The sequence below is a fragment of the Pteronotus mesoamericanus genome, unplaced genomic scaffold, assembly GCF_021234165.1.
Source record: "Pteronotus mesoamericanus isolate MK-2021 breed Mesoamerican mustached bat unplaced genomic scaffold, CSHL_Meso_final contig_52, whole genome shotgun sequence".
In the NCBI taxonomy this organism is placed as follows: domain Eukaryota; kingdom Metazoa; phylum Chordata; class Mammalia; order Chiroptera; family Mormoopidae; genus Pteronotus; species Pteronotus mesoamericanus.
The window spans coordinates 2,431,013-2,443,214 of record NW_026555189.1 but is presented as its reverse complement, the minus strand read 5'-3'; the positions used below and the strand labels follow the sequence as shown (position 1 = coordinate 2,443,214).

At 51.0% G+C, this 12,202-nt stretch overlaps 1 protein-coding gene across 1 annotated transcript in view; it reads left to right on the top strand.

Annotated features, from left to right (window-relative positions):
• Positions 1-12,202, top strand: part of CMIP (c-Maf inducing protein) — a 226,350-nt gene that overhangs the window by 178,032 nt on the left and 36,116 nt on the right. The window contains exons 5-7 of the mRNA XM_054579136.1: positions 2,486-2,527; positions 7,898-7,960; positions 10,627-10,707. Of these exons, the coding sequence (XP_054435111.1) occupies positions 2,486-2,527; positions 7,898-7,960; positions 10,627-10,707 (186 nt within the window). The remainder of the gene's footprint in view (positions 1-2,485; positions 2,528-7,897; positions 7,961-10,626; positions 10,708-12,202) is intronic.

The window sequence follows — 12,202 nt, the reverse complement described above, 5'->3', positions numbered from 1 at the left end:
AATGGCAGTCACAAGCAGAAGAGCAGAGGATGTGTCCTCAGGGGGAGACCGTGCCCAGGTCGTGCCCAGGTCTGCCTGATGGTGAAGCTCATGCTCTTGTGCATAGGTGTGACATGCACCTGCATTGGTAGAGCCTTTTTAGTGAGGGGGAGACCCACCTGTGTGGGACAGTGGTTAAAAGCAAATGTGCGGAATCAGAAACACCTAGTTTTGTCCTCGGGAGCTTACTGGCCTTCGACAGGCTCCTAGGCTCAGTACCCAGTTTTCGTCCATGAGCTGAGGCTAAGATTAGCACCCATTTCATGGACCTGAGGGTCCATGTTCTAATATAGAAACAGCGTCAGCATTGTGCCTCACAGACAGGGGGCATTTGATGAATGGTCACACTTTTATTGCCCTGGGAGATGTTTGAGGTCTTGACCTCAGGCACCAGCAGCTGCATGTCTGGATGGCATGGGCGGAAGAACAATCGGATCCTCCCTCCTCACCCTTTTGTGTTTAGAATATATGGACTAGACTCTTTATCTGTTCTTTGTACTCAAGTTGTTTCTGAGGCCTACTGCTAAGAGTCTTCAGCCCCCACCTAAGCAACTAGAAGGTGAGGAGGAGCCCAAGGGACAGGGGGGAAAGAGGGGACTGATTGGTGGCAAAACAGTTCTGAGAAAGAACCATCCATCCCACCAGCCAAGTGAAGCCGGCATCCCTGACCTCCCGGGCCTTTGTTGAGTTGAGTATGTGGAGTGGCCATTCAGCTTGGGGTTCAGGTGTCCCCTCTGAGCAATGGCTCTTAATGAGTGCTCTCTACCCCAGGGTTGAAAATGGCCTTGGTGGAGAAAAGTGATCCTGCAGAGTGGCATGGGCTGCCACCAGTGACTGACAAAGGAAATGGTCTGTGTGCTCACTGAAGGCTCTTCCTGGAAAGTGGCCCAAGTGCAGTGAGGGACAGGCTAGTCCCGTTCAGCCTGAAAGATGGACCTGCCATTTGCACAGGCTGAGCACCACAGCTCAGTGGTGGGAGATACAGGCTTTGGAATCCGCCAGCTGTTAGGAGTGTTCCCCGGTGGGCAACTGCTCCTCTGAGTCTCAGGTAGCTCACTGTTGAGGGGATAGTGGGAAATAGCAGGAAAACCTCCATGAGAAAGAGAAATGGGTGGGATTGGTATTACAAAGCTCTGACACAGTGCCTGCAGCTTAGTGAACTCGTCAGTCAGTCATAAGGGAAGAAAGACCAAAGCCAGGCTTTCATCTACCCTGAGCTGAAAAACGACTGATGTTTAATAGCCTGCCCTAAGTGCGCCGCTCAAACTGCAACAGTCACAAAAAGAAAATGGTGTTGGAATCCATAAAACACGCTCCTGAAAGTTCCCTGATTCGAAGCATCACGGGTCAGGCTGCCTCCATGGGAACCTGGAGACTTGCGCAGCTCAGATACTGACCCTGGTTCTGTGTATACCTTCATCTCTTGACACCAGACAAAAACAGGTACTAGCTTTTCTTCCACTTCAGCTGCGTTAAGCACATTAGATACCCCAGTGCTCCTTAAACCTGTCCAGGTGGTGGGCGCTGGAGGCTTTTTCCAGAACCCAGAACAATCAGCCTTTCCAGTTCGCTCTCCAGTGAAGAGGCACCTTACAAGCAGCATCTGTGACTGTTAGAAAATGTGAATTGACACCAAGAGAGCCTGTGTCCACCAAGACAGACAAAACAGAACACACCCTGAAACTAGCAAGACAGTAGTGGCTATTTCTGAGTTTTGCCACGGTTTCTCATTTACTGCCTATTTATCCCTTTCCTCATTTGCTTACTCACAGGATGGCTGTACAGGTCCCAATTGTGTAAGAAAATTCCAGATTGGGGGTGGGGAACTACAATTAAGCAAGTTTAATCCATTCAACTTAACACTGTTTTTGAAAGTTTATTGTTAGAATTTGAATTTAGCTAAAACATCTTGGGCCAACTCATAGAACACCAGTGTTCCTTAGGAACCTAGTTTGCAAACTGCTGAGATGATGCACATGCTGCTCCTAAAAGACTCCGGCACAGAGTCAAAACTTAAAAGTCTATTCTTCACATGTTTATCATGAACCTGTCTTCTGGCTTCCAAGCGGCATCGCCATGGCAAGTGCCAACCACAGTTTTAAGCCCTGTCCCTATATCCTCTCCCAGCAGCCCAAAGAGGATCCCATTTACAGCAGAAGAAACTGGGTCTCGGTGGGAAGTGATCTGTCCAAGGTCACGTAACCCAAAAGCTGCAAAACAGACACTGGAAACATGATTCCTCCTGCCCCAATTTGTACTTTTCTCCTGTCCCAATTATGCCTTTGGGGGTCTTCGGGTCTGTGTAATTACGAAAAAGCAACAGTAGTGCCATGAGAGGCTGAAAGCTTTGTGAAACTGGGCGAACCTTTGAGATACAGTGTTCCATTTTGTTAACATTTGCATTTTTGTTTTGTTTTCTTCCTGCTTTCTGCGTTCCATCCTTTAGAACACAAACTTGACCACGCAGGAGCATGAGAACATCATTGTGGTAAGTCTCTCACTGCCTCTCCCCTCTGCCCGCTCCCGGGACCCACCGCTCTTCCGGGCTCTGAGCTGACCCTGGAGGCGCCCGCGTCATCAGCAGCGCAGCCACCTCACTCAGCTTTCTCTTCCCTCTCAAGCCAGACATGTCTCCCTCCTGCTTTGGCACATTTCACACATTGATTTTGGGGGAGATGTAATTATCTTTGAGGTTTATAGCAAATGTGTCTTAACTGCCTCTTTCTTCCTGAGTCTGCTGAGGGAGTTGAAGGCAGGAGACAGCGGAGACCTTTATAACTTACTCAGAGGCAAAACCCTTGGCAGTGACCGGCTTCTTTCTTGCCCCAGGCCATATCTCCTAATTAATCCACAGATAGAACCTGGACTTAATCCCCTCTGATATGCAAAGTGAGATGATATTTTCTGGGATTTGACTATGATGTAAGCATCTGTGGGGTAAAATAGCTTCCTGAGTTTTTTTAAGTCATGAAACATAACTCTCACTAGAGAGAAGAAAGATATGAAGTTGCACCTGCTGGATGCCACGCACTGTGCTGCTGTGTATTTGAATCCACTGATAAATAAGATAGCCCCTGCTACTAAAGAGTTCATCATCTATTGTAGGAAGACAAATGAAATCACTGCAAAAATAGAGGCATGTTGTGTAGAGAGTGGAGTGAAAAACTCACCTGGGTAAGAAGCCAGAGAGCTTCCTGGGGGCAGTGATGTCTGCACTGGGTTTTGAAGGATCAATAGGAGTTTGCCAGAGTAAAGGCATTCCAGAGAGAGGAAATAAAATATGAACAGAGATTTAAAGCAACGCGGTAGTTTTTGGAAACTTTAACATTCCAGGAGCAAGAAGCCTAAGGAAGTGGAAAGCAGGGAGGCAGAACTAGAAATGGAAGTGAGAGGCAGAGGCTTGTGTGCCTGGGAAAGGACCTGGAACACTCACCTGCCCAAGAGGTCCCATGGCTGCAGCCTTTGAAACGAGGGCAACATCCCAGACACTGTGCCTCTTGGCACTGAATTAGGGCTTTGGGCGCCCACCAACTTGGCCATTGCCCAGCCTAGAGAATCGCCCTCCTTGCCCCAGCTGGGTGCCGTTGGCACCACAGGAGATAAGCCCCGAGGCCTCTTATTGCAGAGAGTAAAGGTAGCAGCTTCTGCAGAGCCCCAACCACAGTGTCTGGTACATAGTAGGTACTAAGTGGGAACTTGTTAAAAATACAGAGGTTTTTCCTGTGCTCCAGCCCGACCACCCATTGCTGTCTCCGGCCAGCACGGGGGAGCATCACCTGGGGCATCCCTGATCACCTGTCACTACCATCCTCTGGTGTACTATTAATTAACACAGTAACTTGACACATGTTTGTTGGCATGTGAGCACAGGTATGTGTCAGACACTAGTCTGTGTTCCATAGACACAAAGCTGCCACTGAGGGATTCACTGTGTATTGGGAGAACCTGGCAAGTCAAGGGATAACCAAGAAATAATGGTCAGAAGCTGACATTTGTTCAGGGTGTTAGAGGAACACAAAGGACAGACACCAAACCTCCTCTGTCAGGGAGGAAAATGACAGAGGGCGTCCAGGAGGAGGTGAGCAAACTCAGTCTTAAGAGTCGGATGGGAGCGCTCCCAGGGAAGGCTGTCCATGCAGGGGGCCCAGCGCCAGGAAGGGCAAAGGGGCGAGACTGGGTAGTGGAGAAGCAGAGGGAATGTGGATGCCAGGGAAGGGATTGGCATCTTCCTCTCCCTCTGACAACGCCCGTGGGTCCCACTGTGAGCCTTGGCCCCGGAAAGGAGAGGCAAGGGCTTTGGACCTAGGACAAGCCTGGGAAAGAAACTTTGGTAAGGAAAGAACTTACTGACACACATGATCCATGGACATGAACAAAGGTGTGGGGGGTATGAGGTGGAGGGGGGCAAATTGAGGACAACTGTAATAGCAGAATTAATAAAATATAATTTAAAAAAAAACAACTGGGAAAAAAAAATTTTGTCCCAGAAATCTAGGCTGCATTTAGCCAGCTAATTTGGCTGGGCTGGCCCCTTAATTGGGCCGGGCTGAACTTTGCTACTCAGCAAGGATGCCTGAGAACAGGGAAGATTTTGATGTAAGGATCCTGCCCTTAGCCACCCCCCATGCCTCCCCTTCAGTATTCTTTATTCCCGATGCTGTGTTCATTATTGTGAAGCCTTCAGTAGCCTCCTTTCATTCCAGCAATTAACACTATCTGATTTGACCTGTTGGCGATTAGTTCTCTCCCAATGGGGCTTTTTTTTTTTTAATGTACTTATATTTCATAAGCACTTTAACAAGTAACTGGAGTTGGCATCCGTGCAATAGGTGATTGTTGGTTCGTAACAGCTGAAATATCACTGAATGAGGACGGACTGGGAGGCCAAATGCCGGCTGCCCTCCCCCATGCTGGCCAAGAAAGTGGGTTTAAAGCTGAATGTGGGTTCAAGTTCAGAGCCAGATGCAGACCCTGGGCCCACCTCATACTAGCAGTGACCTTGGGTGAATAATGGAAGAACTTTAACTTTTACTTAATTTTATTAAAATTGTCTTCTATTTTGCAAGTATTTCATGAATGTATTTTAATTGTTAAAAAAGAAAAAATTCATCCCATTCCAGCAGCCTCTTCAGAGACAGTCCCAGGGGTTCCCAGCAGTAACGAAACCACACAGACACACACGGTTGTGTTTTTGCTTTTTGTTTTTAACATCAGTGATGACGTGCTGGGTGTGTTGTTCTGTGTTTGTCTTTTTACTTAATAAAATGTCTTGGAAATTCTTTCCAGTCTTTTCATGCATATCTACCCCAAGGTTCCTCACCCTTGACACCAGTGACATTTGGGGATGGATAATCCTTTGTGGCGAGGGCTGTCCTGTGCACTGTAGGAGGCTGAGCACCATCCCTGGCCTCCGCCCACTAGATGCCAGTAGTCCTCCACCCCCCACCGTGGTGACAAAACCATTTCCGCGCATGCTGATTTCCCCTGGGGGCAAAGTCACCCCAGTCAAGAACCACTGGTCTGCCCCTCTTCCTTCTACTGGCTCCAGGATATTTTTATTTAGTCAGACAACCACTCAGATAGCCAGCTTGACACTCGAGGCCTCAGTCTTCTCCTCTGTGAAATGTGTGTGACAACAGAGCCTTTCCTGCAAGGCTGCTGGGATGGTTAAGAATGCTAATATACCTAATGCGTTTAGCTCATAGAAAGATTCCACAAAAATATAAGCCTTTTTATTAATTACTCGTTTTAAAATTACCATCATTCCGTGACCAAGGCAGGCCTCGTAACTCCCCTGACCCGTTGTCTCTTCACCTGTGTCAGTGGAAGTAACTGCAGCTTTACCTCAGCAAGTTGTGACGACGGTCAAATGAGATAACTGCTGCGGAAGCACAGAGCCCACGCCTGACGCCCACTCCGGGTGCTAATGTGTTCCCACTCCTCTGTTCCTTGACTCATGCCCATGAAAGAGGGGCTCAGTGTGATTAAAGGGGCTCAAGCCAGGGGGACGCCCCCTGCGCGTGATCCCTCCTCCCAGGGCTGGACCTGAGGAGCAGAGCCACAGGCCAGACAGAGGCCCCTTGTCCCCCTGCCCCTGCTGTGACGTCACTAAGGCCAGCAGAGTCCCCAGCCAGTGGCCAGACACTGAGCCTCACTGTCCAGTAGAGCTTCCTACAAAGTGGACACGTTCTCTGCACTGTCCCATGTGGTGGCCACTGGCTTCATGTGACTGACTTCTGAGCATCTGAAATGTGGTTAGCAGGACTGAGGAACTGCATTCTTAATTTTATTTCATTTAAAATCATTTTGTTTCATATCAGTTAAATTTTGAATAGGCACATGCACTGCCCTGGGCAAATATGACCCTGGGCCTGGTCTCCAGCTCTCATCAACCTGTTCGTTGGTGCTACAGAACCTCATCTCCATTTCAGTGACTTCAGCTTTTACCTAGATGCCCTCACCTACACAACTGGTCAACCAGAGGTCATCTTTTCCTCGTGTCCGGTTATACTTTTCTTTCCCTAATGGTCCTGAGACTAGCAGAAGGCCTTACTGAGAGGTCTCTACCCACAGCCAAGGGCATCGCTGTAGTGGGCAGGTCGAGGAGACCCCCTGAAACCAAGCAGGCAGGGTCGGAGCTGTGGCAGGTGGTCATGGGGAGACCCTGGCATCACGGAGCCTCCCTGGGGAGTCGGGCAAAATTGTCACCCCTTGCTGCCGTGCCAGTACAGACGAGGACGGTCTCCTTTTGGTGGTGTCAGCGACATGCCATGCTCTAGGCAGTGAGCTTATACCAAGCTTGAGGTGCCAAAGCTTCTAGAGTTTTCTCTCACCAAATCCTCCCAACAACCCTGTGAATCAGTAACTCTAGTTTCCCCCATTTTATGGACTAGAAGACTAATGCCCAGAGATGTTGAGTTGCCCGCCCAAGGTCACACAGCCTGGCAGTCTCATTGCTGGGTCCTGGGTCTCCTGTTTCCTAATCATGTGCTCAGGGTGGCAAACAGGAAAAAGTGTGAACTTCACATTGCTGTTAACCATCTAGTAACTAACACTGACCAAGAGCTGGCCTGTTGCAGGCTCTGTAAGAGACACTTGCACCAGGACCAGTTGGGGCCAGTTTTGCCCGCCCTTCCCCTCCCCCCACCAAGGGCATTTGGCAGTGTCTGGACACACTTTTTTAATTGTTCAGAATTTTTATTTGAATTTGAAATTTAGCATAAAACAAATTATGAAAGAGACAGAAAAATCGAGAATCAAATACCACTCAGTCCATGGGACCCTGGCATAGGAATGACAGTGGAACCAGTGATTATTGTCCAACTGGCTTAAGAAGGTTTGGTGAGAAATTAATTCAAGGGGCATTAAATATTAAAATGGAGTGTATCTGGAGGCGTTTTTGGTTGTCACCACTGGGTTAGGGGTCGCTCCTGGCATCCAGTGGGTTGAGAACAGGCTGCTGCTAGACATCCCACAGCACACAGGGCAGCTGCCACCATAGGAGCAGCTGGCCCCAGGTGTCAGCAGTACACGGCTGAGAAACCCACTATCGTGCCTCATCGTCAGGGACTGTCGATCAGAGGAGGGCGTCAGCAGGTCATGAAACCCCTAAAGCTACATGCATTATTCTATGTGTGTTTTTCTGGCAGGCAACCCAGAGCTTTTATCAGCTTCTCCAAGGGAGCCATGCACTCCCAAATTTAGGAGCCCTGGCCTGCAAATTAGGGAGTGAGCCCTTTTTGCCCAGAGAGTGACAGGGAGATGTGCCTTCCATCGCGAGTCGACCCTCTCGTGTAGACACACATCCCCTGTATGATTCCTTTAGATGCAGACTGACATTCAGTTCATTGTCTTTCAGGCAATCGCCCCTTTGCTGGAAAACAACCACCCACCACCAGATCTCTGTGAATTCTTCTGCAAGGTATGGCATGGCTGCAGCGGGGCTGCACCTGCAGGGTGTGTGTGTGCACGCATGCTGGGTGCGCGCAGGTGTGCGTGTGCACGCATGTGTGCGTGTGCACACATGCTGGGGGTTGGCTTTGCACAATTTGTGTGTGCACGCATGCTGGGTGCGCGCAGGTGTGTGTGCGCGCGCAGGTGTGCATGTGCACGCATGCTGGGGGTTGGCTTTGCACAATTTGCTGAAAACTCAGGCCCTGCCAGTGGGGGTCAGGGCCCTGGACACAGCCTGCAGGCAATCCAGGTGCACTGTTCATAAAATTACAGTCCCCTCTCTGGCAGGTGATCATTGAGGCCCAGTGTCCAAACCAGTGGGTCAGGGAGGCGTGTCAAGCTTTTCCTTGAAATATCTTTGTGGCTGTCTTGGGAGAAGTTCATAGCCGATTTTCTGGGCTCCTGACGTCAGAGCTGGGTTATTTTTGCCAGGGCTTCTCTGAGTACCAGCTGGCCCACAGTGGGGGCCCAGCCGTGGGGCTTTCCTGAGGAGGAAAAGCAGTCAGAGGATGCCAAGAGAGCCTGGAGGAGCCATGGAGTGGGACACCCGCTCCCAGGGATGCGGCGCCAGCCTCTCAGTGGGATTTACACGGAACAGGTCCAGGGCACGTTGAGGACCAGGCATCCCTCATTCTGCCAGCTCACTGCGTCGGCCCCAGGGCTGAACCAGCGCACAATCCAGTTTTGTTCTTTGCTGTCTGACTTTTTAATGTAATGATTTGTCCTTGGGAAGACAAGGGCCTAGCACTCCCCTGGTCTCATTCCTGATGACTCACCTCACTTGTATTTCCTTCCTCCCATGTGGCATGGCAAAGCCACCTGGGAGGCCTGATGGTTCCTGGAGGAAAGGAGACTGGGGTATACTTACTGCCTCCACCCCTTGCCCTTCGCCCCCACCCCCGCCCTGCAGCCTAGGGAGCATGCTCTCTCTGCATGTCTGTCAGGTGACACGAATTTTAGGGAGACAGGATTGTGTTATCCTCTTTGGCCCTATCTCTCCATCAGGAGACCTTTTTCAGCAACCCACAGAGCAGAGGGTGAGCCCAGCCTGCTGGCCCGAAGTGCCCAGGGTACATTGTTAATGTGGGCATGTGCCAGTGTGTGCCTTCCAGTCCAAGCAGGTAAAGTGGGTTCCAGTGGGTGAGCGCCCGACTTCACGGTTGTACCTGTGCACGTGTGCATGCGAGAGCATGCCCACATACAGGCGGCAGGCTCCTGTGCTGTACCCAGGCCCCGCCACCCGCTTGGAGCACACCAGGAGAGGAAGTGACAGCTTGGTGAGACTGAGGACAAGATGGGCCTCTGTGCCCCCAAGCAGGGTGGGGTCAGATAACCCAGTGTTCAGGCTCCTGAGAAAATGGCCCGCTGCTCCTTCACCTGTCGCAGCATGTCATCTCCTCTCGATACTTGGTCCAGTTTAATCCAGCTGTGCTTCTCTTTCTCCTTTCAGCTGTATGTTTTCTCCCAGATCTCGTGGTTTACAAACTTGTTCTAGAGCAGTGGACCTCTTCAAACTAAACTGTAGCACAGTTTAAACCCCAGTGATACAGCTCTGGTCAGGTGGCTCAGTTGGTTGGAGCATCGAACTATACACCCAAAAGGTTGCAGTTTGATCCCCAGCCAGGGCACATATGGGAGGCAACCAATCAGTGTTTCTCTCACATCCATGTTTCTCCTCCCCCCTCTCCCCCAAATCAATAAACATATCCTTGGGTAAGGGTTAAAAAGAAAAAACAACAATATAGACCAAACCATCCTTTTGGACACTACCTGATAGAACAGCGGGCTGCCCTCCCCCTTGGAGGGAGGAGTCCCAGCTAGAGTGCCTGTGAGCCTCCTGGCCGCTGTCCCTCGGGGGGTAGGGTCAAAGCCATCGCCTCAGTGCCTCACCCACCAGGCGGCCCTCCAGAGAGGGGAGCTTGAGGGGAACAAAGCCTCTACTGGGTCCACGCTGGGCCGGCTCTCTGGACACACCGGCCATGCCTCTTCTGCCAGACTTTAAAACCAGGACCCCAAGATCTGAGGAAAAGTTCTGATTTCTAATATCCCAAGGACAGTGTCCTCATCCATGGCAGGGAAACTCAGCAACTTCGGGCCCGGGCAGGTTGTACATGTGTTGGATTGATGGGGTCATGTCTGCTCTACCTGAGGTCCTTCTGTTTTGATGTGAAAACAAAACACCATGTCAATGAGATAAAATAAATCTGAGAGCTACATTTGGCCTGCCAGTTAACTGTTACCGCTTAGCAAAGCCAACAGTTGAAAAGTCACAGAATTTTCAAGATTCTGCTGTCCAAACATTAAACCCCTGGTATCCTTGCACTGATTATTGGGAGACTCCTCTGTTAGGCAGCGTTCTGGGTCTCGGTGCTGCAGAAGTCTCGCTGTAGTAAATAAGGGCCCTGTCAGGCACATGCCCTTCTGTACCATCTGAAACAACCTCAGACTTTAAGGTCAGAATAAAAGGCAAATGGAAGCTCCATCCTCACCCCACTTCTCTTAATCAAACAAAGAAGCAAAAAGCTACGCAGCAGTATTCAGCACGGGGCCCAGGCAGCAGTGCCGAGCCCCCTGCCCCCGAGCCCTGGGAGGGGCCGCAGGCTCCATGCTGACCGTGCCCTCCTGTCTCCCCAGCACTGCAGAGAGCGGCCCCGGTCCATGGTGGTCATCGAAGTGTTCACTCCCGTGGTCCAGAGAATCCTCAAGCATAACATGGTGAGTCCCCCCAACTCCCTGACCACAGAGCCGGAGGAGGTGGGCGCAAGGCCTTTCCAGCCTTTCACTTTTACAAAGGTTTTGGGGTGGGGTTGGCCACCGTGACAGCCAGGGACTGGGGCTGAGATTCTAAGTTTGGGTTTTCATGCAGCCTGTCCCCCTTGGTTCTATGTTTTTGTATTCAGGCAACAGGGAGCATCTTTCTACAGGAGGTAAGAATAAAAAAAATAGCCTGGCTCGGGGAGAAGACATGAGTCTCCTGTGTGTAAAGTCACACATCATGTCCGTAAGGCCCTCCATCCTCGGGGTGGGGCAGGGATGCGGAACTTCTCACTCCTTCGCTGGGCGCTGTCCCTAGTGACATCTTTCCAGTGCACACAGCCTGGAGAGGGAGAGCAGAGTGATTGCACAGGGAAGAAATCTGACCGTCACCACCTTGGCCAGGTGATCAAGGTCAATACCAACAGGGATCAGGCGTGGTGATGGTTTGTACATTTTCTACCTCTGGGGTCTGTCCCTCGCTGCAACCCACAGCCCTGGTCTAATGAGGAGGCAGGCATCAGACCAGCCCCAGTGGGGGGACATGCGGCGCTCCTCAGAACTGTTCAGGTCTGAGACACTGCCATAGCCCAGAGGACGTACATGACAACTAAGTGTAATGTAGTATCCTGGGTGGGATCCTGGAACAGGGAAGGGTATTAGCGAAAAACCTGAGAAATTGGAATAAAGTACAAACTTTTAGTCAATTAAAAAAAAAACAGTGGCAGAATTTAATGGCACATTTACCATGGGCCAGGCACTTACAGTCGGTGTGGCCGCTTTCATCCTCTGGTCAGGCCAGTGAGAGCAGCAGATCACTGTTTTCTCCATATTACTCATGGGGACTGAGGAATAAGCATAACTAACATCTACTCACACCTTTTTAGAGCCTGGCAGAGAGTGACACTCAAGTGTATTGCCACTCAGCCCTTAGGACCACCCATGGCCGCCCTTTACAGCTGAGACCAGGAAGGCCCCCTGGGTAACCCGGGGAGCCAATGGGCAGCGGTGCGTCCTGGGCGGCGCCGAGGAGCAGGCAGCCCAAAGCCAGGGCCGGTGCCCCAACGTGCTCGGCCAGGCCAGCTCCCAGCGCAGACTGAAGGGCGCCTCGATGCCATGGAGGCATCTGTGTGGTCACAGGGCAGGTCGGGCCGCTGAATCACTGCACTGGTTCACTGTAAGGTGCCCGCGACTGCGGCCCCGGCCCTGTCAAGATTCGGCGTGCTGGAAACAGTTCTGCAAAAGGGTGGCCTGCAAGCAGGTTACCTTGTGAAGTAGCTCTCCTGTCTAGTACAACATGGCCCTAAAGGATATTACCTAACCTACCCCCCATGCCAGTCAAGAATGGAAATGCGTGACGCTGCTGTCCCCTCGCCCACTCAGGGCAGACATCATTGATCGACGGCAGCACTCTGCCCGCAGAGCCCAGGGACAACTTAAGAATCTCTCCCAACCC